This window comes from Palaemon carinicauda, chromosome 1, assembly GCF_036898095.1.
Source record: "Palaemon carinicauda isolate YSFRI2023 chromosome 1, ASM3689809v2, whole genome shotgun sequence".
Taxonomy (NCBI): Eukaryota; Metazoa; Arthropoda; class Malacostraca; order Decapoda; family Palaemonidae; genus Palaemon; species Palaemon carinicauda.
In genome coordinates, this window is record NC_090725.1 from 210,425,107 (window position 1) to 210,452,569 (window position 27,463).

The 27,463-nt window shown below is 41.3% G+C and overlaps 1 protein-coding gene across 2 annotated transcripts in view; it reads left to right on the forward strand.

The window, feature by feature from the left end:
• Positions 1–27,463, forward strand: part of LOC137653751 (ribosome biogenesis protein BMS1 homolog) — a 254,922-nt gene that overhangs the window by 104,077 nt on the left and 123,382 nt on the right. For both annotated transcript variants that reach the window (XM_068387387.1, XM_068387378.1), the window contains 3 exons: positions 9,280–9,506; positions 24,755–24,974; positions 26,436–26,943. In XM_068387387.1, the coding sequence (XP_068243488.1) occupies positions 9,280–9,506; positions 24,755–24,974; positions 26,436–26,943 (955 nt within the window). The remainder of the gene's footprint in view (positions 1–9,279; positions 9,507–24,754; positions 24,975–26,435; positions 26,944–27,463) is intronic.

Consider the following 27,463-nt stretch of genomic DNA (forward strand, 5'->3'; position numbering starts at 1 on the left):
AGTCAAAGGACAATGCATTTCAACTGCAAGGAGCTACTGGCAGTACGTCTGGCCTGGAAAAGCTTCAGGTCTCTCCTTCAACACCACGGCTTTGGCGTACATCTCCAAGCAAGGAGGGACCTACTCTCTGACGTTGTACGAGATCGCAAGGGACCTCCTCACCTGGTCAAAAGGTCTAGACATATCACTAGTAACGAGGTTCATCCAAGGCAACTTGAATGTCATGGCAGATTGTCTCAGTCGGAAGGGACAAATAATTCCAACATAATGGACCCTCCACAAGGATGTATGCAAGAGACTTTGGGCCACCTGGGGCCAGCCAACCATAGATCTCTTCGCAACCTCGATGACCAAGAGGCTCCCAATATTTTGCTCACCAATCCCGGACCCAGCAGCAGTTCATATAGATGCCTTTCTCCTAGATTGGTCACATCTAGATCTATATGCATTCCCTCCGTTCAAGATTGTCAACAAGGTACTGCAGAAGTTCGCCTCTCACGAAGGGACAAGGTTGACGCTAGTTGCTTCCCTCTGGCCCGCGAGAGAATGGTTCACCGAGGTACTTCGATGGCTAGTAGACGTTCCCAGAACACTTCCCCTAAGGGTGGACCTTCTACGTCAGCCACACATAAAGAAGGTACACCAAGGCCTCCACGCTCTTCGTCTGACTGCCTTCAGACTATCGAAAGACTCTCGAGAGCTAGAGGCTTTTCGAAGGAGGCAGCCAGAGCGATTGCTAGAGCAAGGAGAACATCCACCCTTAGAGTCTACCAATCGAAGTGGGAAATCTTCCGAAACTGGTGCAAGTCAGTATCCGTATCCTCGACCAGTACCTCTGTAACTTAAATAGCTGACTTCCTCTTATATCTGAGGAAAGAACGATCTCTTTCAGCTCCCACTATCAAGGGTTACAGAAGCATGTTGGCATCAGTCTTCCGTCACAGAGGCTTAGATCTTTTCAACATAAAGATCTACAGGACCTCCTTAAGTCTTTTGAGACCACGAAGGAGCGTCGTTTGGTTACACCTGGTTGGAATTTAGACGTGGTACTAAGATTCCTTATGTCAGACAGGTTCGAACCGCTACAATCAGCCTCCCTGAAAGATCTCACCTTAAAGACACTTTTCCTGGTATGCTTAGCCACAGCTAAAAGAGTCAGTGAGATTCATGCCTTCAGCAAGAACATCGGATTCTCATCAGAAACGGCTACATGTTCTACAACTTGGTTTTCTAGCCAAAAACGAGCTGCCTTCTCGGCCTTGGCCAATATCGTTCGATATTCCAAACTTATCGTATGGTTGGAAATGAACTAGAAAGAGTCTTATGCCCTGTAAGAGCTCTTAAGTTCTATTTAAAACGAACTAAACCTTTACGAGGCCCGTCTGAAGCTTTATGGTGTTCAGTTAAGAAACCATCTTTGCCTATGTCAAAGAATGGTTTATCCTATTTTATCAGACTGTTAATACGAGAAGCTCATTCCCATCTGAATGAGGAAGACCAAGCTTTGCTGAAGGTAAGGACACACGAAGTTAGAGCTGTCGCAACTTCCGTGGCCTTTAAACAAAATAGATCTCTGCAAAGTATAATCGACGCAACCTATTGGAAAAGCAAGTCAGTGTTCGCGTCTTTTTATCTTAAGAATGTCCAGTCTCTTTACGAGAACTGCTACACTCTGGGACCATTCGTAGCAATGAGTGCAGTAGTGGGTGAGGGCTCAACCACTACAATTCCCTAATTCCATAACCTTTTTAATCTTTCTCTTGAAATGTTTTATTATTGTTTTTGGGTTGTCCGGAAGGCTAAGAAGCCTTTCGCATCCTACTTGATTTGGCGGGTGGTCAAAGTCATTTCTTGAGAAGCGCCTAGATTAGAGGTTTTGATGAGGTCCTGTTGTATGGGTTGCAACCCTTGATACTTCAGCTCCTAGGGGTCGCTCAGCATCCTAAGAGGATCGCGAGGCTCCGTAAGGAAGACGTACTTAAAAAGGCAGAGTAATTGTTCAAGTCGACTTCCTTACCAGGTACTTATTTATTTTAAGTTTGTTATTTTGATAACTGCTAAAATAAAATAAAAAATCCTTAGCTCATAATAATGTAAACATTTATTGCTGGTCTCTACCCACCCCCCTGGGTGTGAATCAGCTTATATAATCACCGGCTAAGTTAAATATTGAAAAATGTTATTTTTATAATAAAATGAATTTTTGAATATACTTACCCGGTGATTATATATTAAAGGACCCTCCCTTCCTCCCCAATAGAGACGCAGTGGACCGAGGAGAAAATTGAGTTCTTTGTTTACATTGAGTACTGAGTACCTGCACGACAGATGGCGCTGTTGAAGTACACCCCCTACCTGCATAGCGATCGCTGGCGGATTTTTAACGTAGAGTTTTCTGTCGAGCAACAGAGTTGCAGCTTATATAATCACCGGGTAAGTATATTCAAAAATTTATTTTATTATAAAAATAACATTTTTCAATATTAAACTTACCCGATAATCATGTAGCTGTCAACTCTGTTGCCCGACAGAATTCTATGGAGGGATACGCCAGCTATCACAATACTAAAAGGGGGTGTTCTTACCAGCGCCACCTGTGGCCAGGTACTCAAGTACTTCTTGTTGACACCTCCTCAATTATTCCTCTGTCGTGCTTCTGACAAGACGTTCTGGGATACGCTTATGTTCTTGGAGTATTTTCACGACTTTGGTGAAGTATTTCTCTTTGATTTCGGCTGTCGCTTTACTGGAAACTTCTATATTAGCTTAGTTAGCTTTTGGAATTAATTTGATTAATTATGGTGACGAAGAGAGTATGAACTCTCGTTCACCTTTCAATGGCCGACCCTTCCCTTAGACGGAAGTGTTGGTGTCTAAGAGAGTATAGACTCTCTTTCTTAATTTTGCTTAACAAAAGTTATAGATTTATTTTATATCTCTCCGCCTCTTATAGGCCTCTTCGATTAACTTCCTTTTATTATAAACTTATTAAAATTAATTTTTATATTTGTTTATATTCGACCTTCCTAATAGTAGGCGGTCTTTTCTTGGTACCGAAGTTAATTATCGTGAGCCCGTCATTTCGGTTTTACCTGTTAACATATTATGCTATTTTAAGGTCTTTGAAAGAATTTCTTTGATAGTCTCGTATTTTTTCAAAGTTGAACTAACGTTTTGTTTGTCTCGGCAGTTGTTGACGTTCAGAACGTTTCAACTTGCACTCTATCGTTACGATAGAGAAAGAATGTTCACGGTTTCACATTGCAGTAAAGAGTAACCGTTTCTAGCGTTTTGTTCATTCTTTCTTAACTTAATGGTTTTGATCCTAATAAGGAACTTTTCTTTTTGGGAAATATTTCAGTTTTTTCCTTTAACAATAATATGTTTTAACGATATATATGATTGGGCTCTTCTCTCAGGTTCTAAATCAAGAGAGAGAGAGAGAGAGAGAGAGAGAGAGAGAGAGAGATAGAGACGGAGGGAGAAAGAGGATAAACGTTTCCCTCAAGCCTGCCAGGCGTACGAGTAACGTCGTTATCGTTTTGCTCTTATCCCTAGTCTCTTTAGGGGAAGAAACTAAACGTTTCTAGAGTGATCTAGTGTTTAGTCTCTTTCCAGCCACTGAATTTTCTTTCATTAGATTTTTCTGTTACATTGTAATTCTGTTTTCGCAATTACTAACTTTTGAGAAGGATAGAATTGCGTGTTTCAGGTACAAACCACTTAAAGTTTCGAGTTCAGTGAAATAAGTGCAAACAGAAATCAAAGTGATAAGTGATTAGTGCAAAGTATGTCAGTGTTATGCGTGAGGGTACTTTTGTGCGCGCCAGTCGTCCTCCCAGTCCGGGACCTCTTGCAAGCTCCCAAGCCCAGGGGAGAAGCAATGTCGAAGGGCATAAGGGTTCGGCAGGCCTTGATCGGCGCACAGAAGTATCCTCGGTGGTTGTGGGCGTGTCTTACCGAGACCGTCACTCCCACCCGCAGACGATTGAGCCCTTATTTTGCTCGTCTGCAGAAGAGATTTAGAGGAGAAAATAAAGGCAGAGTTACGCTGGTCTCAGGTCTCAAGACCTCTTAAACGTAAAGTCCAGACCTATGCCAGACGTACGAAGTAAAGTTCAACAACCCGGATGCAGTCATTGGGTTAGCTCTGTCTCTCCTCAGTCATCAGTTTGTCGGGCTGAGAGTGCGCCTACACTCCCCCCCCCTATGCTCGCTCCGCCTGATCGCAGTACCACCTGCCAGGCGTACGATGTTGTGGACTCTACTACAGTCCATGCAAGCACAGCTTTCGGACCTGATGCGTGAGTGTCGTGCTGAGAGTGTTGCACCTCCTCCTCCTCCTGCACCGGTGGTGCACCAACCGCCTGCACCCGTTCAGCCTGTGCTGCACCCGCCTGCACCGGTGGTGCACCAACCGGCTGCACCCGTTCAGCCTGTGCTGCACCCGCCTGCACTCGCTGCACCCAGTCGCAGCACCATCTGCCAGGCGTACGATGTTGTAGACTCTACTACAGTCCATGCAAGCACAGCTTTCGGACCTGTTGTGTGAGTGTCGGGCTGAGAGTGTTGCACCTCCCCTGCACCCGTTCAGCCTGTGCTCAACCCGCCTGCACTCGCTGCACCCAGTCGCAGCACCATCTGCCAGGCGTACGATGTTGTAGACTCTACTACAGTCCATGCAAGCACAGCTTTCGGACCTGTTGTGTGAGTGTCGGGCTGAGAGTGTTGCACCTCCCCTGCACCCTTTCAGCCTGTGCTCAACCCGCCTGCACTCGCTGCACCCAGTCGCAGCACCATCTGCCAGGCGTACGATGTTGAACCTCTTTCTGTGTTCGCTGTTCCCAGTGTTGTTCAGCCTCAGCCTTCTTTAAGGCAACCTTCGGTTTGGGATCAGGAGGATTACCCCACTCTTCCTCCTCCTCCCCTGGCTGCTCCACCGGTGGTGCAACTCTCGGTGGAGGTACAACCTCTTCCACCTGTGAGTCAGAATCATGAGTTATGAATGTAAGGTAAACATTATGTTGATTTTTTAATCCCATGCAAGCATGCATAAAGCACTCTAGCACTGGTCATGGAATTTCTGAGAAATGTTAAACGCCATGCACACGCTCTGCTTTCCTTACAGCAGGCTCTGCTTACTACATGCTCAGCATTCAGCATGCTCTGCATTCAGCATGCTCTGCATACAACATGCTCTGCATACAGCATGCTCTGCTTTCAGCATGCTATGCATACAACATGCTCTACATACAGCATGCTCTGCATACAGCATACTCTGCATTCATCATGCTCTGCATACCTTACCGCATGCTTCTCAACATATCTTGGGTTGTTGCCAACTCACTAGACTGTCAAGCAGTTTCATAACATTGCCTTCTAGTCTGCTGCTTTTGCACCAGTGAACCCTCACTCAGAGAACTTAGCTTTTCTAGGATAAGGTCCCTGTAGATGAGAAAGTTCTTTTCTCCCTCCTTCTGATATTCCCTTGAGGACTTTGTCATTTGGAGGGAGCCTTTAGCTGCATAACCTCTTATGGACTTTTATTTAAGCATAACATGCTTACAGGGAAGGTAATGGTTTCACTTCAGCCGCTAATCCCGTCTGTTACCACACCTGCTCCCATAGACCTTGAGCTGTGTTGCATGACATGCAGTCCAAGCTTAGTCCTTGTTAGAGGATTTTTGTTTACGGAGTCAATGTGTCACGGGGAAGACGTTCAACAACCAACAGAAGGGACTTGTTGTGACGCAGTGCGGCAACCTCAGCAACCCGTTAAGGAGTTGTCTGTACGACCCAGATAGTCTAGACAGATTCGGGTTGTCACTGTACTTCCTCGCTTGCCCATGATTGTCAGTTTACAGACTGTGCAGCAGTATCATGATCTTGTGTCCGGCTCCGTCAGACGACTGGCTTTTAAGAGCTCCCACAAGTCGTCGCTGTCTGGAGATTTTCAAATGGACTATGGATCTGACCAAGGAACTGGGCCTCCTGGTCAATTTTGAGGAGTCTCAGCTCGTTCCATCCCAGACCATTGTTTCCTTGGGTATGGATCTTCAGAGTCGAGCTTTTTGGACTTGTCCGTCGGCCCCAAGGATCTTCCAAGCCCTAGAATGCATCCAGAGCATGCTGAGAAGGAACCGATGCTTAGTCAGGCAGGGGATGAGTCTAACAGGGACACTTTCATCGCTGGCCCTGTTCATCGAGTTAGGGAGACTCCACCTCCGCCCCCTTCAGTATCATCTAGCTGCTCACTGGATAAAGGACATGACGCTAGAGACGGGCTCAGTTCCTGTTTCCGAAGAGATGAGGTCTACTCTAACGTGGTGGAAGAACAGCATTCTTCTCAAGGAAGGTCTACCTTTGGCTGTTCAGACCCCCGACCACCGTCTCTTCTCGGACGCATCGGACACGGGCTGGGGTGCGACACTGGACGGACAGGAATGCTCGGGAACATGGAATCAGGAGCAAAGGACACTTCACATCTATTGCAAGGAGTTGTTGGCAGTTCATCTGGCCTTGATAAACTTCAAGTCCCTCCAGCTTACAAGGTGGTGGAGGTGAACTCCGACTACACCAAAGCCTTGGCTTACATCTCCAAGCAGAGAGGGACTCATTCGAGGAAGTTGTTCAAGATCGCAAGGGACCTCCTCATTTGGTCAAAGATCGAAAGCTCACGCTGGTAACGAGGCTCATTCAGGGCGATATGAATGTCATGGCAGATCGCCTCAGCCGGAAGGGTCAGGTCTTCCCCACAGAGTGGACCCTTCACAAGAATGTTTGCAGCAGACTTTGGGCCCTGTGGGGTCTGCCAACCATAGTTCTATTCGCTACCTCGATGACCAAGAAGCTCCTCTTGTATTGTTCTCCGATTCCAGACCCAACAGCAGTTCGCGTGGATGCCTTTCTGCTGGATTGGTCCCATCTCAACCTGTATGCATTCCAGCCGTTCAAGATTGTCAACAGGGTACTTCAGAAGTTCGCCTCTCACAAAGGGACACGGTTGACGTTGGTTGCTCCCCTCTGACCCGCGAGAGAAGGGTTCACCGAGGTACTGCAATGGCTGGTCGACGTTTCCCAGGACTCTTCCTCCTAGAGTGGACCTTCTGCGTCAACCTCACGTAAAGAAGGTACACCCAAACCTCCACGCTCTTCGTCTGACTGCCTTCAGACTATCGAAAGTCTCTCAAGAACTAGAGGCTTTTCGAAGGAGGCAGCCAGAACGATTGCCAGAGCAAGGACGACATCCACTCTCAGAGTCTATCAGTCTTAATGGGAAGTCTTCCGAAGCTGGTGCAAGGCCAATGCAGTTTTCCTCAACCAGTACCACTGTAACCCAGATTGCTGACTTCCTGTTACATCTAAGGAACGTAAAATCCCTATCAGCTCCTACGATCAAGGGTTACAGAAGTATGTTGGCAGCGGTTTTCCGCCACAGAGGCTTGGATCTTTCCTCCAACAAAGATCTACAGGACCTCCTTAGGTCTTTTGAGACCTCAAAGGAACGTCGGTTGTCCACTCCAGGCTGGAATCTAGACGTGGTCCTAAGGTTCCTAATGTCATCAGGATTTGAACCGTTCCAATCAGCCTCTTTTAAGGACCTCACATTAGAAACTCTTTTCCTCGTGTGCTTAGCAACAGGTAAAAGAGTAAGTGAGATCCACGCCTTCAGCAGGAACATAGGTTTCACATCTGAAACGGCTACATGTTCCTTGCGGCTCGTTTTTTTTTGGCTAAAACGAGCTTCCTTCCCGTCCTTGCCCTAAGTCGTTCGAGATCCCAAACCTGTCCAACATGGTGGGGAACGAACTAGAGAGAGTACTTTGCCCTGTTAGAGCTCTTAAGTACTATTTAAGAAGGTCAAAACCATTACGAGGACAATCAGAAGCCTTATGGTGTGCTATCAAGAAGCCTTCTCTACCAATGTCTAAGAACTCAGTTTCTTACTACATCAGGCTTCTGATTAGAGAAGCAAATTCTCATCTGAAGGAAGAAGACCTTGCTTTGCTGAAGGTAAGGACACATGAAGTGAGAGCTGTGGCTACTTCAGTGGCCTTCAAACAGAACCGTTCTCTGCAGAGTGTTATGGATGCAACCTATTGGAGAAGCAAGTCAGTGTTCGCATCATTCTATCTCAAAGATGTCCAGTCTCTTTACGAGTACTGCTACACCCTGGGTCCATTCGTAGCAACGAATGCAGTAGTAGGCGAGGGCTCAGCCACTACATTCCCATAATTCCATAACTTTTTAACCTTTCTCTTGAATACTTTTTATGGGTTGTTCGGTCGGCTAAGAAGCCTTCCACATCCTTGTTGATTTGGCGGGTGGTCAATTCTTTCTTGAGAAGCGCCGAGGTTAAAGGTTGTGATGAGGTCCTTTAGTATGGGTTGCAGCCCTGTATACTTTAGCACCTTTGGGTTGATTCAGCCTCCAAGAGGAACGCTGCGCTCAGTAAGGAAGTCGAACTTAAAAAAGAGACAGAGTAACGGTTCAATTCGACTTCCTTACCAGGTACTTATTATTTCATTGTTATTTGAGATAACTGTTATATGAAATATGGGATACTTAGCTATCCTTTAATCTTGTACACTGGTTTTCACCCACCCCCCTGGGTGTGAATCAGCTACATGATTATCGGGTAAGTTTAATATTGAAAAATGTTATTTTCATTAGTAAAATAAATTTTTGAATATACTTACCCGATAATCATGATTTAATTGACCCTCCCTTCCTCCCCATAGAGAACCAGTGGGACCGAGGAATAATTGAGGAGGTGTCAACAAGAAGTACTTGAGTACCTGGCCACAGGTGGCGCTGGTAAGAACACCCCCTTTTAGTATTGTGATAGCTGGCGTATCCCTCCATAGAATTCTGTCGGGCAACAGAGTTGACAGCTACATGATTATCGGGTAAGTATATTCAAAAATTTATTTTACTAATGAAAATAACATTTTTTAATCAAATCCCATTTGGTTCTAGTAGGTTGGAATTTTCACAAGAAAACTATTTTGAAAGTTTTATAATTGTAAGTCTTTCAAGTAAAGTGATCCCTATACTGAATGTACATACCATCAAGTTCATTTGAAGGGTAAAGAACACCAAATTTGTTATATATTTTTTAAGACTAATTTCCTTATTATGAAAAAAGTGAAAATTATGAATTTGATGTTCTTTTGACCAAAATTGTTGTGCGTACGATAAGAATATAAATTTGTTTGATAAATTATTTGTTATATTTCAAATACTATTTTTATCCCTGATTCTGGTTTTAAAATACAGAAAGAAGAGATGGATGATAAAGATGAGGTTGTGTTGGAGCCACTTCTAGATCTTCAAAAGACTGCTGATGAAAAACAGGCGCAGAGTAAGATTCAAATTTTCTCAAACAGTGACTTCATCTCTAATGCTGCTCTTAGTGATAAAGAGAGAAGAGATTCAGATGCAGAAGAAGATGAACAAGAAAGGGCACAGCATGTTGAATCAGGTGACAAGGATAACTACTCTGGGTAAGTTGATTGTATTAATCAAACAGTTCTTACCTGTAGTGGGACTCCCCCACTTGTTTACTGTATGTATCATAAATGATGAATGACTCCTGGAGCAAAATTTTTTAACATTATGATAAAAAAAAAAAAAAAAAAAAAACATTTGTTTAGAGCAAAAGCTTGTAAGTAAAAGCAGAGGTTCAATTAACAAAAGGTAGCAAATGCTTAAGCTAGAAGTAATTGCTAAACAGCCAATGAATAATAGTTATCACCATTTGCTAGATGGAGTAGTAGCTTATGCTTAAGGATCAAGCCATGTGCGGCTTATTTGCTACGCTATATATATTTCCAAAGGGTCTTGCTTGAATTCTGTTTTCAGTAAAATTGTTGAAGAGTTTTCTTTTCTCTTTTTCTTTATATGTGCTAGACGGTATAACTTAGCAATCCATGTTTGCCAATGGTTATACTCGTATAAACGGATGAGCATCTTGGCGGAATAATGAGAGCTTTGGGTGTGGAGGAAATGCCCTCCTAGATCTCGATAAAGTCACTGGCAGCAGAGTGATGGATTGGGTTTATGGCGATGGACAAACTGTCTCTTCGGCTTTTACTCCTGATGCCTGGTGGTTGATCTTACTAGAATTAGTATGCCTTAGTTAGAAAGGCACTGCACTGCACATCACAAGGAACTAGCTATCCTTTGATGTATCTAGCCAATGAATTCTCTAAGGATAGAGAAGATGAAAGAATGGTCCCCAGTCCCGGGCGTAGCGGGGTGCTAAGAATCTCGCGGTTTATAAATACTAAAGAAGAATTGAAAATAGATAATTGTAATGTTAGAACCATGAATCAGATTGGGAAGTTACACCAAGTGGAGAGTGAATTTATGAAATATAGTTTGGATATCTTGGCCCTTAGTGAAACACGTTGTAAGGAGATTAGTAAGGAAACTTTAGACTAAGTCAATACATGTATCTACTCAGGAAGATCAGATGGAGTTGGAAGAGAGGGGGTAGGAATGATGATGACACTAAGAGCAGAAAAGGCATTAACTGAGTGGAAAGCTGTAAATAGCAGGTTGTTACTAGCAAAGTTCAAATCAAAGCAGTGCAATATAAGTATTATAGTTTGCTATGCCCCAACAAATGATTCCCCTGAAGAAAGGAAAGATGAATACTATGAAGAACTGCTGAGTGTAATAGATGAGATCCCAGAGAGAGATATGGAAATTGTGATTGGCGACTTCAATGCTAAAGTTAGAAGGAATAATCAAGGGATGGAGAATGTGATTGGTTTCGAGTATCTTGGCAAAATTGTAAATAAAATGGAGCACATTTCATAAGTTTCTGTTCATCCAACAATCTTTTCAATGGAGGTACTTTTTCAACACAAGAACATCCACAAGTATACATGGACTTCACCATGTGGTAATTACAAAAATGAAATGGATCACATTGCCGCCATTAATAAAGAGAGGAGGAGGACTCTTAGAAATGTAAAAAGCTATAGAGGTGAATATATTGGTAGTGATCACCAGCTCCTCATTACCACGCTGAAATTAAAACTGAAAGCACCCAAGAGAAAGGTAGTTAGAATACCCAGGTTTGATACAACTAAGCTTTTAGAAGAAGAGCGCAAAGAAACATTCGCAATTGAATGTAGGAATCGATTTGCAGTTTTAGAGACTCCAAGAGATAAAGAGCAGACAATTAATGAATAATGGTGTGATATTAAGAACATATATCAGTCAGTTGGTAGTGAAGTCTTGGGACACAGTTACAAGGAGAAAGCCTTGTACTGTATATCGAATGATACTTGGGATACTAAAAAAAATGAGACAAAGACAGAAATTGATAGTTGAAAGTTTTCGAGGAAGTAATGAAAATTAAAAGGTAGAGCATGCTAAGTATTCCAGTATTGATAGTGAGGTAAAAAAGAAGCCAAAGAGAGAATATTTAGACTAAATCAGAGGAGGCTGACAAAGCCATGAATTCAGGGAGTGGCTATGTTGTAAGAATTGCTCATAGAATTATTAATGAAATCTCGACTGGGGCAGGGAAGAAGAAACCTATACCCATCAAAAAGAGAGATGGATCTATTACAGCAACAGAAGCTGAAGACAACGTTGGATGGAACACTTTAGTGAGGTCATGAATAGGAGATATGAAGGGAATAATTTGATTGATACACCTGAAGCTGATGAAGACCTTGATATTCCCATGAATGAATTCAGTGTTTGAATTCAAAGCTATCTTCAAAACACTTGAAGAGATGGAAAGGCCCTGGATACGATGGAATAACTGCCAAGATGATATTGGCCGAAAATAAAGTGATTCCCAGACTACTTACAAGATTATTTTGTGGAATATAGCATGAAGAGGCAAAACCTGATGAATGGAACTGTGTTGATGGAAATGGTAAAAAAAAGAGACCTGACTGGTTGCAATAATTACAGAGGCATCACACTCACGTCAGTTGTTATGAAAATATATACGTAGTATGCTTATTCTAAAGAGACTGGAGAGAAAGATTGATGAAAAGCTGAGATAAACCAGCAGGATTTAGAAAAGATAGAAGTTGCACTGACCCAATTTTCATTTTGAGACATGTACAGCAGTGCATAGAATATAGAAATTAACTTTTGATGGCCTTTGTGGGCTATGAAAAAGGTTTTGATTGCGTGCACCAACCAATATTGGTGAGAGTCCTGTGTTGTTATGGAATTCCTCTTGAATATGTAAATTTGATTAAGTCTGTTTATGAACAAAGCAAGTGCAAAATTAATGTTAAGGGAGTCTTATCAAACGAATTTCCAGTGAACAGCGGAGTACTCCAAGGGAATGTATTGTTACCTATGTTGTTTATCCTCCTCATGGATTTTGTAATAAAAAGAAAAGTTGGAGATAGTGGAGAAGGATTGGACTGGATTGGTGATAGGAATTTAGCAGTCCTAGAGTATGCTGATGATGCTGTCCTTGTTAGCAGATCACCACAGGATTTGCAAATTTTGCTTACCAGAATGCATGAAATATCACCCGAGGTTGGGCTGAAGATAAATAGAAGAAAGACAGAGATGGTGAGTATGCAATGGAAGATTAAATATCGTTGGAAGGAGAAAGGATTAATGAGGTAGAATCATTTAAGGATTTAGGAACAATAATCTCCAATACAGGGTCTTTAGAATTAAAGTTTAGTGAAAGACTGAAAAAACCAAATCAGACAATAGCTAGGTTAAGTAAAATTTGGAAATCAAATCGCCTGAAATTACATATAAAAATCAAACTATATATCAGTTTAGTGAAATCAGTGTTACTCTGGGGACATGAATCATGGGTATGACAATGAAACAATTTCCAATAGATTTAGTAGATTTGAGAACAAAGCCCTCAGAAGGATATTGGGAGTTAAATGGCAAGACAGGATTAGAATTGAAACTATAAGAGAGATTACTTGAGTGCCATATGTGGATGAGATCATGACGAAGGGTAGATGGAGATGTGTGTGTGTGTGTGTGTAGATCGCCTTACCGTATGTAAGACGCGGGCTCTTGCCCGTGTCTTACATACGGTAAGGCGATCTACACACACATCTCCATCTACCCTTCGTCATGATCTCATCCACATATGGCACTCAAGTAATCTCTCTTATAGTTTCAATTCTAATCCTGTCTTGCCATTTAACTCCCAATATCCTTCTGAGGGCTTTGTTCTCAAATCTACTAAATCTATTGGAAATTGTTTCATTGTCATACCCATGATTCATGTCCCCAGAGTAACACTGATTTCACTAAACTGATATATAGTTTGATTTTTATATGTAATTTCAGGCGATTTGATTTCCAAATTTTACTTAACCTAGCTATTGTCTGATTTGATGGAGATGGTTTGGGCATGATCTTTGCACCTCACCCTCTAGAGAGATTAGTTCACCAAATGTTCAGGTGGGCTCCACGAGGCACTAGAAGAGTTTGAAGACCCAGACTTACATGGCTGAGGACTATGGAGCACGAAGTAGGAGATGATGAATGGAGAAGTATTGAATTAAAATCTCAAGATAGAGATGACTGGTGAAATCTAACCGAGGCCCTTTGTGTCAATAGGCGTTGGAGAGAGAGTGATGATGTGATAAATGGCAAGCATAATTTCTTTTTTGATTCTGTAGCTGTTAATGTTCATAGAAAAGAAAGTTCAGAGTCACAGTTTCGGCAGAACAAAAACATTCATCAGGTTGAGAATTGAAGATGAAAGCTTGTAATGCAAATTTACTTTTGAGAACTACATTCTTTCTGTTTTCTCCGGTAATTGCACAAAAAATTGTCTTATTGGGAAAGCCTCTCAAGATTTTCTGTGATCAACTTATTCTGAATGAATAGTTTAATTCTTTCATTCTACCTTCTTTTGAGTATTGTTCTCCTGTCTGGATCTCTAGGTGCTGACTCTAATCTTAATTTGTTGGACAAAAGTTTTTATTCTTTCAAAATTTGTTCTCTTGATCTGGATATTAAATTCTTGCAGTGTCGTTCTGTTAGTTCTTTATAATGTACGTTTAACATAAGAATTTTCCATTGATTCTGACCATCGTTTGCATTCAGATCACAGACAGTTACATCTGGCATGTAGTACTTGGTATGCAATTATTTCTAACAATTTTGCCTTTTCCATCATGGGGCTCAATACTACGCTGTATTGTAGCAGTTTTATTCCAGCTAGGATCAGATTATGGAATGATCTTCCTAATCAGGCCTTTAAATTAGTGGAACTTCAGAGGTTCAAGCTTCTAATAAATGTTTCAATGTTGCACAGGCTGACATGAGTCACTTGTCATAATTTTTATATAACATGACTAATTTGGGAGTAGTTTGTATTTTCCCTAGCATACAAACTGAATGTTGAGGATAATGGGGAGGCAGATATAATTACCGTTGCAGGTGCTCATGATCACATGACTTCACGTGAAAGCTTTTCATTGACTTTGAAATAAGCCTTTTATTAATAGAACCCCTCTTCTTCAGCATGATTTAAGTTGTAAAAATGAAATAAACAATAAAGTAACAAAAAAAAAGATGTGTGAATAACAGTGGCGACTGGGGAAAACTCAATGTAATGATAACAGCACTAAATCATTTCATGCAGTAAAGACCATGGTTGTTTACTAATCAGACCACATGCTTTCACACACATTGTTATTGTTACCCAACATATCGTACGGAAAACAATCAATTGTATAAACATAAATATTGAATAATTATACAGTGAACCCTCGCTACTTCGCGGTTCGACCATCGCGGATTCACCACTTAGCGGATTTTTTTCATAACGCATGTATATACATATATCGCGGATTTTCCGGAAATTTCGAAAATACTGCGATGTGACCGATGGTACGAGATAGGAGAAAGTAAGGAAAATTGAATCATGATTGATTTTCAATATAAATGAAACTTTGAGGAGCAACAAAGATATCATTTGTTAGAGAGATAGAGAGAGGTAAGGAATGGGAGGTAGTGAAAAGTAGCCCACAGAGAGAGAGAGAGAGAGAGAGAGAGAGAGTGTGTGTGTTGTTTTAAATGTAATAAACAAAAACAATTTATAGGTTATAACACATTAGTGCTTATGTAATATCAACTGTATACTGTAGACGGTTTGAATAAGTTAAGAAATGGTATAAACGATACTTTGTTAGTGTATTCGTACACTCTCATGAGCGGCAGCTAGACGTCAGCTGATCTAATCACAGCCAAAAGTAAAACAAAAAGAAGTCAACAATACTCGATTTTTAAAACACACCCGAAATTTAAAAACAAAAGGTATATGCTTTCTTAATGTGCAATTAACTATTTAGAGAGTAGCAATTTTCTAGAATAAAATGATGTTTCCCAAAAAATAGTGGTTTGCTGATGAAATCAGATGCCGTATTTTTAGCAACGATTGAAATGGATGTAAACTCGGCATAATTTTTTCATTTCGTATTTAATTGACACTAAGAAAACTAATTTTAGTTTCTTCATCTATATGTAAGTATTGTATAACACAAAAAGAGAGAGAGAGAGAGAGAGAGAGAGAGAGAGAGAGAGAGAGAGAGAGAGAGAGAGAGAGAGAGAGAGAGAGAGAGAGAGAGAGAATGAATCAGCTGTTGTAATTGAATGGCTTGTTTTTGTTTCGTGAGAATTTCATCGCCACGACTATAACAACAACATACTGTACTGAACTTTACAGTATTATACAGACTACTGTAATATGATAAAGTAAAATATTTGTAATAACCTATTTTATATGAAATGGGGCTATTTTTTTTTTAAATTTACATTTACGTATGTAAAACAACTCTCTCTCTCTCTCTCTCTCTCTCTCTCTCTCTCTCTCTCTCTCTCTCTCTCTCTCTCTCTCTCTCTCTCTCTCTCTCTCTCTCTCTCTCTCTCTCTCGTAAATTGTTTTCTTGCTTTGCTACGTATGTATGATTTTATGTAGATACGGTAAATAATATTTGTAATAACATATTTTCTAAAAGCTTTTACTGTAATATCATTATTTATCACTTTCATCATGCGCGTTAAATGCCTTCGTTTGTTTACTGAGCGTACTTTATTACGCCGTCGTTTCAGGTGGCGTCATAAAGATAAACATTTAATTTGGAAGTCCTAAGAAAAATTAAGTAAAACATTGGTAATAACAAAATCAACATACTGTACTGAATAATCAATATAATCGATGCAAAAACTAACCTATACATCTGCCATTTTTTATCATGCTTTTTAGCGTGTTTAGGAAACGCATGATATAAAATCGCCTTTAATATTTGTGCCTGTTTTAGTTTAGGGTACTGTAGTACATGCATTAAGTGTTCTGTACATTAAAGGATAGTTTGTTAACAGTACTACGTACAAGGGAAGGTTTTAAAAGTCCGAATATACATGTTAAATAAATAGGTAAATATGGTGTCACTACTTCGCGGATTTTCACCTATCGCGGCCGGGTCTGGAACCTATCTACTGCGATAAACGAGGGTTCACTGTAATCATTATTAGAGGACTTTATTTTATATTTAAATTGTGTAGAAATCACCTTTTATGAATATAAAATGCAAAAGTACTTCTTTATCACTGGCAGTTTTCCATAAGAAAGAAGTTTATTATAACAGCTTCTGCCATTTGTAAACATGGTGTATGCTCTATAGGTACTGAACGTTAGCTTGACCAGTCCTATGTATGTATTTTTGCTATCTTTTCTATACATATTTTCAACTAGGCCCAGCACCTGGCCTCACTTAGACTTAAATCTCGTTTTCCTTGGATGAAACAGCGATTTTTAGCAAATATTTCCGTGAAATAAGTGTTGGATGACGCAGCAACTGGATCATCAGAATATGGTAATGCTCTAGCTACAAAAAAGAAACTTAAGGTCTGAATTGAGTAGCATTTCAGAATCTACTCTCAGGTAATACTGTAGTAAAAGTACGTTTGAATCTGTTAAACATTGTACATTAGAACTGAAGGTAATGGAAATTCCCAACATATACTGTATTAGCTTAATCCTCCTTCAATTAAGGAGACCATGCCATACTCTTATAAAGTGCACATCTGTTTTTTTTTTTTTTTTTTTTTTTTTTTTTTTTTTTTTTTTTTTTGAATGGGTTTAGCCAGTCAACAACTGCAGAGCAGGTTACTGTTTCTGACAAGCTGGTCAATAAGTACCCTTTTGAGAAGATTTTTTCACTATTTTTCAGTTGAAGGGTTTAAAACTTGCCTTTTTAAAGAGTTTGTTTAACCTAATGTTACCAGTAAATTGCAGTTTTGTACTGGTTGTAACTTGTACTTTAAGTTCTTGCAGACTAGTTATTTACGTCAAGGTATTGCGATTTAATTTGCAAAACTACTTTTCCCTAAAGCAAATAAGATCTTGGGTAATGATAAAGTACCTACTTACAATTATAATCTGTGAGGTAAGTCATTGACCTCAAGATTCAGGCTCCTAGCAAATACAGCTAACCTAAGAAATGAAATTTAATTTTTCAATATTAATCTTACCCGATGATCATGTAGCTGTCAACTCCGTTGCCCGACAGAAATCTACGGTCGGGATACGCCAGCGATCGCTATCCAGGTGGGGGTGTACTCAACAGCGCCATCTGTGATCAGGTACTCAAGTACTTCTTGTCAACAAGAACTCAATTTTTCCTCTGTCGTGCCACCGGCTAGACCTACTTGGATACGCTGTTGATTCTGGAGTTATTGTTCACGATTTGGTGATGTATTTGCTCTAGAGTTTAGCCTTCGCTATTCAGGAAGCTTTATCATTAGCTTAGCAAGCTTTTGGAATTAATTTGATTTAATTATGGTGACGAAGAGAGTATGGACTCTCTTTCACTTTTAAATGGCCGACCCTTCCCTTAGACGGAAGTGTTGGTTTCGAAGAGAGTATAGACTCTCTTTCACTTTTTATAACCACCCTTCCCTTAGACGGAAGTGTGTTTAGGTTTTTGGTAATTTTGCTTAACAAAGTTATAGATTTATTTTATATCTCTCCGCCATTTATAGGCCTCTTTGATTAACTTCCATTTATTATAAACTTATAAAAATTAATTTTTATGTTTGTTTATATGCGACCTTTCCTAATAGTAGGCGGGTCCTTACTTGGAACCGAAGTTTATTAACATTGAGCCCGTCATATCGTTTTTCCTGTTAAGAATTTATGCTATTTTAATTTTAATGTTTTTGAAAGAATTTCTTTGATAGTCTCGTACTGTTTTCAAAGTTGAACTAACGTTTTGTTTAGTCTCCGCAGTTGTTGACGTTCAGAACGTTCAACTTGCGTTCTATCGTTACGATAGAGAGAGAGTATTTCACGGTTTCACGTTGCAGTAAGAGTAAACCGATTCTAGCGTTTCGTTCATTCTTTCTTAGCTTAAATGGTTTTAATTCTAATAAAGGAACTTTTTATTTGGGAAACCTTTCAGTTTTTTTCCTTTAACAAATAATATGTTTTAACGATATATATAATTGGGCTCATCTCTCAGGTTCTAAGTCAAGAGAGAGAGAGAGAGAGATAGAGACGGAGGGAGAGAGAGGAGGATAAACGTTTCGTTCAAGCGAGTAACGTTGTTCTCGTTTTTTTTTTTTGCTCTTCTCCCTAGTCGCTATAGGGGAAGAAGGTAAAACGTTTCTAGAGTTTTATTCTTGTTCCCAGGCCTTATGCTGTGAGAGATTTTTAAACGTAGTTTATTTGATCTAGTGTTTAGTCTCTTTTCCAGCCACTGAATTCTTTATCTTTCATTATGTTTTTCTGTTACATTGTAATACTGTTTTCGCAATTACTACCTTTTAATGAAGGATAGGTTTGCGTGTTTCAGGTACAAACCACTTAAAGTTTCGAGTTCAGTGAAATAAGTGCAAACAGAAAATCAAAAGTGATAAAGTGATATGCGCAAAGTGTTTCAGTGTTGCGTTCGAGGGTTCGTCTGTTCGTGCCAGTTGTTCACCTAGTCCGATACCTCTTACAAGCTCCCAAGCCCAGGGGAGAAGTAATGTCGAAGGACTTATGGGTTCCACAGGCCTTGATCAACGAACAGACGTTTCCCTCCGTGGTTTCGGGTGTATCTACACACGTTGCCGACGTGATCACCCCACCCACACAAAGACGAGAGAGCCCATTTATTCCTCGTCTGCGGAAGAGGTTTCTCGCAGAAACCATGGACCAAATCTTGCAGCTTTTAAGTGCTAGTCGGTCCCTTCCGCGCAAGTCCAACGGCCTAGGTGTAGCCACTGGGTCAGTTCGGACTTGCTGCAGTACGACAACTGCACACCTCTCTAGAGAGGCAAGGTGGTACCGCAACAGGCAGTAACTCCGTCTGTTGCCGCACCAGCGGTTTTAGACCCTCAGTCACAACGGACAGTAGCTCCGTTTGTTGTTGTCTTTCATAGACCCTAGTGGTCCATGCTGCAGACTATACAGTCTCAGCTTGCTCCTTCATGCAGGAGTATCATGCTGGAAGGTTGACAATGCACCTGTTAACCTACAACCCGCCGAGGTTGTGCGCTCAGCAGATACTGCGGCTGCCTGCTCCCACCCTCCACCTGTGAGAGCTCCACCACCGATGCGCAGTCCACCCTGCCAGACGCATGTTCTTGCTGCACCATCTGCTAACATGCGTGAGCTACCGCATCAGCAGTGGGAAGGTTCTGTAGAGCTGCCGGGTTCCAGCACTATGCGGCATTCTCCGCAGCCCATGCAGCATGCTCTGCATACCTTACAGCATGCTCCGCATACCATGCAGCATGAGCCGCATACCTTACAGCATGCTCTGCATACCATACCGCATGCTCCTCAACCCACCGCAGCCCCTCCCACGCTCCAGCACTCTGCTTTTGTTGTTGCCAGCTCCCACACTCTGACTGCGGAGAAGGTTGACGATGCACCCGTGGGCCTACACCTCCCACGGTTGTGCGCCCGGCATGGCTTCCTGCTCTCACATTCTTGTTGTGAGAGCTCCTCCACCCATGCACAAGTCAACCCTGCCAGATGTATGAGGACTCCCACACACAGAGCACTCCGTTGCCGTGCGTGAGCTACCACAAGCTGCCGTGTTTTGACACGGTGTGTCAGCCTCCGCAACACACTGTGGTTTCCGCCACTCGCCAGCAGCAAACTAGTCAGTCAGGAGTTGAGGCTTCCCCACACAACTTTGGTTGTTGCCAACTCACAAACTGTCAAGCAGTTTCATAACGTTGCCTTCTGGTCTGCTGCTTTTGCACCAGTGAAACCCTCACTGAGATAACCTAGCTTTTCTCGGATATGGTTCCTGTAGATGAGAAAGTGCTGTTCTCCCTCCTTCTGATATTCCCTTGAGGACTCTGTCATTTGGAGAGGAGCCTTAAGCTGCTTAGCCTCCTATGGACTTTTATTTAAGCATAACATGCTTCCAGGGAGGGTAAATGGTTCCGCTTCAGTCGCTAACCCCGTCTGTTGCCACACCTGCTCCCATAGACCTTGAGCTTTGTTGCAAGACATGCAGTCCAAGCTTAGTCCTTGATAGAGGATTTTTTTTACGGAGTCAGTGTGTCACTGGGAAGACGTTCAACAACCAGCAGAGGTGACTTGTTGTGACGCAGTGCGGCAACCTCAGCAACCCGATAAGGAGTTGTCTGTACTACCCAGACAGTCTAGACAGTTTCGGGTTGTCGCTGTACTTCCTCGCTTCCCCATGGTTGACAGTTCACAGACTGTGCAGCAGTACCATGATCTTGTGTCCGGCTCCGTCAGACGACTGGCTTTTGAGAGCTCCCACAAGTCGTCGCTGTCTGGAGAATCTCAGATGGACTATGGATCTGACCAAGGAACTGGGCCTCCTGGTCAATTTAGAGAAGTCCCAGCTCGTCCCATCCCAGACCATTGTCTACCTGGGTAGGGAGATTCAGAGTCGAGCTTTTCGGGCTTTTCCGTCGGCCCCAAGGATCAACCAAGCCCTAGAATGCATCCAGAGCATGCTGAGAAGGAACCGATGCTCAGTCAGGCAGTGGATGAGTCTAACAGGGACACTTTCATCGCTGGCCCTGTTCATCGAGTTAGGGAGACTCCACCTCCGCCCCCTTCAGTATCATCTAGCTGCTCACTGGATAAAGGACATGACGCTAGAGACGGTCTCAGTTCCTGTTTCCGAAGAGATGAGGTCTACTCTAACGTGGTGGAAGAACAGCTTTCTTCTCAAGGAAGGTCTACCTTTGGCTGTTCAGACCCCCGACCGCCGTCTCTTCTCGGACGCATCAGACACGGGCTGGGGTGCGACATTGGACGGACAGGAATGCTCGGGAACATGGAATCAGGAGCAAAGGACACTTCACATCAATTGCAAGGAGTTGTTGGCGGTTCATCTGGCCTTGATAAACTTCAAGTCCCTCCAGCTAAACAAGGTGGTGGAGGTGAACTCCGACAACACCACAGCCTTGGCTTACTTCTCCAAGCAGGGAGGGACTCATTCGAGGAAGTTGTTCGAGATCGCAAGGGACCTCCTCATCTGGTCAAAAGATCGAAAGCTCACGCTGGTAACGAGGTTCATTCAGGGCGATATGAATGTCATGGCAGATCGCCTCAGCCGGAAGGGTCAGGTCATCCCCACAGAGTGGACCCTTCACAAGAATGTTTGCAGCAGACTTTGGGCCCTGTGGGGTCAGCCAACCATAGATCTGTTCGCTACCTCGATGACCAAGAGGCTCCCGTTGTATTGTTCTCCGATTCCAGACCCAGCAGCAGTTCACGTGGATGCTTTTCTGCTGGATTGGTCCCATCTCGACCTGTATGCATTCCCGCCGTTCAAGATTGTCAACAGGGTACATGTACTTCAGAAGTTCGCCTCTCACAAAGGGACACGGCTGACGTTGGTTGCTCCCCTCTGGCCCGCGAGAGAATGGTTCACAGAGGTACTGCAATGGCTGGTCGACGTTCCCAGGACTCTTCCTCTAAGAGTGGACCTTCTACGTCAACCTCACGTAAAGAAGGTACACCCAAACCTCCACGCTCTTCGTCTGACTGCCTTCAGGCTATCGAAAGACTCTCAAGAGCTAGAGGCTTTTCGAAGGAGGCAGCCAGAGCGATTGCCAGAGCAAGGAGGACATCCACTCTCAGAGTCTATCAGTCTAAATGGGAAGTCTTCCGAAGCTGGTGCAAGGCCAATGCAGTTTCCTCAACCAGTACCACTGTAACCCAGATTGCTGACTTCCTGTTACATCTAAGGAACGTAAGATCCCTTTCAGCTCCTACGATCAAGAGTTACAGAAGTATGTTGGCAGCGGTTTTCCGCCACAGAGGCTTGGTTCTTTCCACCAACAAAGATCTACAGGACCTCCTTAGGTCTTTTGAGACCTCAAAGGAGCGTCGGTTGTCCACTCCAGGCTGGAATCTAGACGTGGTCCTAAGGTTCCTTATGTCATCAAGATTTGAACCTCTCCAATCAGCCTCTTTTAAGGACCTCACATTAAAAACTCTTTTCCTCGTGTGCTTGGCAACAGCTAAAAGAGTAAGTGAGATCCACGCCTTCAGCAGGAACATAGTTTTCACATCTGAAACGGCTACATGTTCCTTGCAGCTCGGTTTTTGGCTAAAAACGAGCTTCCTTCACGTCCTTGGCCTAAGTCGTTTGAGATCCCAAGCCTGTCCAACTTGGTGGGGAACGAACTGGAGAGAGTACTTTGCCCAGTTAGAGCTCTTAGGTACTATCTAAAAAGGTCAAAACCTTTACGAGGACAATCAGAAGCCTTATGGTGTGCTATCAAGAAACCTTCTCTTCCAATGTCTAAGAACGCAGTTTCTTACTACATCAGGCTTCTGATTAGGGAAGCACATTCTCATCTGAAGGAAGAAGACCTTGCTTTGCTGAAGGTAAGGAAACATGAAGTGAGAGCTGTGGCTACTTCAGTGGCCTTCAAACAGAACCGTTCTCTGCAGAGTGTTATGGATGCAACCTATTGGAGAAGCAAGTCAGTGTTCGCATCATTCTATCTCAAAGATGTCCAGTCTCTTTACGAGAACTGCTACACCCTGGGACCATTCGTAGCAGCGAGTGCAGTAGTAGGTGAGGGCTCAGCCACTACATTCCCATAATCCCATAACCTTTTTAACCTTTCTCTTGAATACTTTTTATGGGTTGTACGGTCGGCTAAGAAGCCTTCCGCATCCTTGTTGATTTGGCGGGTGGTCAATTCTTTCTTGAGAAACGCCGAGGTTAGAGGTTGTGATGAGGTCCTTTAGTATGGGTTGCAGCCCTTTATACTTCAGCACCTAAGAGTCGTTCAGCATCCTAAGAGGACCGCTACGCTCAGTAAGGAAGACGTACTTAATAAAGGCAGAGTAATGGTTCAAGTCGACTTCCTTACCAGGTACTTATTTATTTTATGTTATTTTTGAATAACTAATAAAATGAAATACGGGATACTTAGCTTCTTTGTTAACATGTATGCTGGTCTCCACCCACCACCCTGGGTGTGAATCAGCTACATGATCATCGGGTAAGATTAATATTGAAAAATGTTATTTTCATTAGTAAAATAAATTTTTGAATATACTTACCCGATGATCATGAATTAAAGAACCCGCCCTTCCTCCCCATAGAGAACCAGTGGACCGAGGAGAAAATTGAGTTCTTGTTGACAAGAAGTACTTGAGTACCTGACCACAGATGGCGCTGTTGAGTACACCCCCACCTGGATAGCGATCGCTGGCGTATCCCGACCGTAGATTTCTGTCGGGCAACGGAGTTGACAGCTACATGATCATCGGGTAAGTATATTCAAAAATTTATTTTACTTATGAAAATAACATTTTAATCAGCCTAACCTAAAGGACATGAATTAATCTTCTTAACCTCAACAAAGGAATGTAATTTGCCTGCCTAACCTAAAGAGGAAATTAATTTTAATCTCCTTAAAGAAGGTAATTTTGTTTTCCCAAGTTTTTGTAAAGAAAGGAGCTTCTTTCAAGTCTGAATAATTTTTTAAAGAATGGAATTTAACTTGTCTGCCTAATAATCTTTGTAAAGTATGGAATTTCATTTCAGTCTGATTAATATTTGTAAAGAATGGAATTTAATTCCAGTCTGCCTGATCATGTGAAGAAGGTAATCTAATTTCAGTCTACCTAAACTTTGTAAAGAAGGAAATTTTATTTTAGCCTTCATAAATTGAAAGAAAATCAATTTTAGCCTGCCTAGCTTAAAGAAAAGTGGTTTAATAGCCTTTCCTGAAGAAAAAGATTTTGCTGTTTAGCATAATGTATTATTATTATTATTATTATTATTATTATTATTATTATTACTATCCAAGCTATAACCCTAGTTGGAAAAGCAAGATGCTATAAGCCCAGGGGCTCCAACAGGGAAAAATAGCCCAGTGAGGAAAGGAAATAAGGAAATAAATAAATGAAGAGAACAAGTTAAGGGTGAAATAAGTTAAATTTAGTACAGTAGTACTGGTGAAAGGGCAACCCTGAATTAGATGATTTTAATCTGCCAAATGTAAAGAAAATTTAATTCTGGACAGATTAACATAAAGGAATATTCTGAACCGGAATGATAAAAAGCAAATCAATTTTGTAGGATTTACAGTTTACGATATTGTGTTTATTTTAGTTCCTCCTTATACAATCTGATAAAAATAATCATTAGCTGTTTGTACCCTGCACAGCTTACCTTGATTTTTATAAATTGCCAAGGTATTCATAAATGGTATTTTGTTATCTTTAGTTTTTGTTGGTTTTGGCAATTTTTAAAATCATATTTATTTTCAGATCTAGAAGAGAGGTCCCTGCATATGAAACAGTAACAGATAGTAGTGGGGTGAGGAGGAGAAGAGTCATCTTTGCAGATAATCTGGAAGAGGATGAAACTTTCAATGATGATGATGAGGATGATGACGATGATGATGAAACTGATCACGACAAAGATAGTGAAAGTGAAAAGGAAGAGGAAGAAAATGACTTGGCTCCACCCAAGAAGAAGAGGAAGAATGTGAGTTTATATTGTTTCTCAGTTCCCTTCAAAGAATAATCTTCACTGATTTTTTAAATCTCATCTCGATTGTTAGACTGCCTTATTTTCAATACTTTTAGTTTTCACAAAGCTGCATTAATGTTCTTTTTCAAATATTATGACAGGAATTACACAAATCTCTTATGTTCTTAGACGAAATAAAGGTTTTGTAAAATGTTAAAAGTATTCCGATTAGCTCATAAAATTGTGTTAACTTGTCACTTTGCACACTTTATAGGCTTGTAGTACTGTAATTGAACAATCATGTTCTATATACTCTTTGTACCTCTTTTTGTGGTCAATTTACCATCAGGACTAGAGTCTATACTGAGGCCATATTTTCAAGCAGGTAATTTGATGTATTTGAACATTACTGTACAAAACTATAACAGTTGTTTGTATTTTCTGTATAAAATCTTCCTTTGATGTTTAGTATGGATTATGTGTGAAGCCACGTAAGTGAAACAAGTGTACTATATGTTAACAGATTTATTATTCGTAGCATGATATGCACGAGAAGGGAGGGTGGTGCGAAATTGAATGTCATGTTGAATGGAGAGTTACTTGAGGAAGTAGATCAGTTTAAGTACTTGGGGTCTGTTGTCGCTGCAAATGGTGGAGTGGAAGCAGATGTACGTCAGAGAGTGAATGAAGGATGCAAAGTGTTGGGGCCAGTGAAGGGAGTGGTAAAGCATAGAGGGTTAGGTATGAATGTAAAGAGAGTTCTCTATGAGAAGTGATTGTACCAACTGTGATGTATGGATCAGAGTTGTGGGGAATGAAAGTGACGGAGAGACAAATTGAATATGTTTGAGATGAAGTGTCTGAGGAGTATGGTTGGTGTATCTTGATTAGATAGGGTTAGGAACAAAGTAATGATGGTGAGAATGAGTGTAAGAAATTATTTAACAGCTAGAGTGGTTGTGAATATGTTGAAATAGTTTAGCCATGTTGAGAGAATGGAAAGTGGCTGTCTGCTAAAGAAGGTGAATGCAAGAGTTGATGGGAGAAGTACAAGAGGAAGGCCAAGGTTTGGGTGGATGGTTGGAGTGGAGAAAGCTCTGGGTGATAGGATAGATGTAAGAGAGGCAAGAGAGCATGCTAGAAATAGGAATGAATGGCGAGTGATTGTGACACAGTTCTAGTAGGCCCTGCTGCTTCCTCCGGTCGCCTTGGTGACCACTGAGGTAACAGCAGTAGGGGATTCAGCGTGTGAAACTTCATTTGTGGTGGATAACGGGGGGAGGGTGGGGGTGTGGCACCCTAGCAGTACCAGCCAAACTCGGCTGAATATGTCCCCTTTTGTTCATTTGTTTTGATGTCGGTTACCCCCCAAAATTGGGGGAAGTGCCGTGGTAAGTAGACGTAGATGAATTAAGTGTGAAGCCACATAAGTGAAACAAGTTAACTGTGTTAATTTATTATTTTGTTCTTATCCAGATTGCTGAGAGGAGTACAAAGGATGAAATGAATGATGAAAGTGATGACGACTATGATGTTGATGCTGATTTGCAACATCTTCTCAATAGTGAGGAAAAACAACTAGTTGGGTCCTTGAATGAAGGGGGAAAAGAAAATACAAAGCCAAAAAGTGTTCAAAGAACTCAAAATTTGAAGAATAATAAGGATTCTGATGTGACAGTTATGATCCAGGGAATATTAGAAAACATAAAAACACCCAGTCGTAAAAAGGAGCAAAGAACTAGTGGTAATGTTGGTGTTAGTCATGAAAACGAGCGCCCACTAGAATTTGGAGGTGTCAATACAGAACAGAAAATGGAATCTAAAAGAAAGAGTGAAAGTGACACAGCATCATCATCAGATGACGAACTGAGCGAAGATGATGATGGAATGTTGTACCGAACAGATATGTTTCAGGAGGCTACAGACAATTTTTATAAAAATCAGTCTGCTGTGTCATTTTTACGGAAATATATATATGGTGACTGTAAGTACAAATTAATTTTTGCTTTTATTTATAGGGTACAGTATGGATATTGATAGCTGAAAATTAGAAATATGAAATACTTGAAGTTGATGACATATGTTGCAAGATTTTCCTTTATGATGGTATGGTTAGAGCCTAATGTACAAAATGTTTCTTTTTGTTGAAATTTCACAGAATGTCAAAGGAAAATATCAGTATTTGTAAAGTTATACCAATGAAAAAAAAATGGGTAAATGGGAGTGAAAATGTTTGCCCGTGATCATTAGGATTTAAATTTAGGAAGTGTTCAAAATAAAAAGACATACAGTAATCCCTTGGCTATCGTGGGTATTACGTCCCCCACATAGCTAAAAAACTGCAAAGTACAGTAGATACAGAAATCTATGGTATATTTTTTTTAATTTTATAGCTTTTCATATTTTTTTTATTTTCAAAAATTTGAATTTTTATAAGCCTAAAAAAAGACATTAAAAATTATTAGAATATGACAAATATAAAACTTCCATGCCCTCAGAAATCC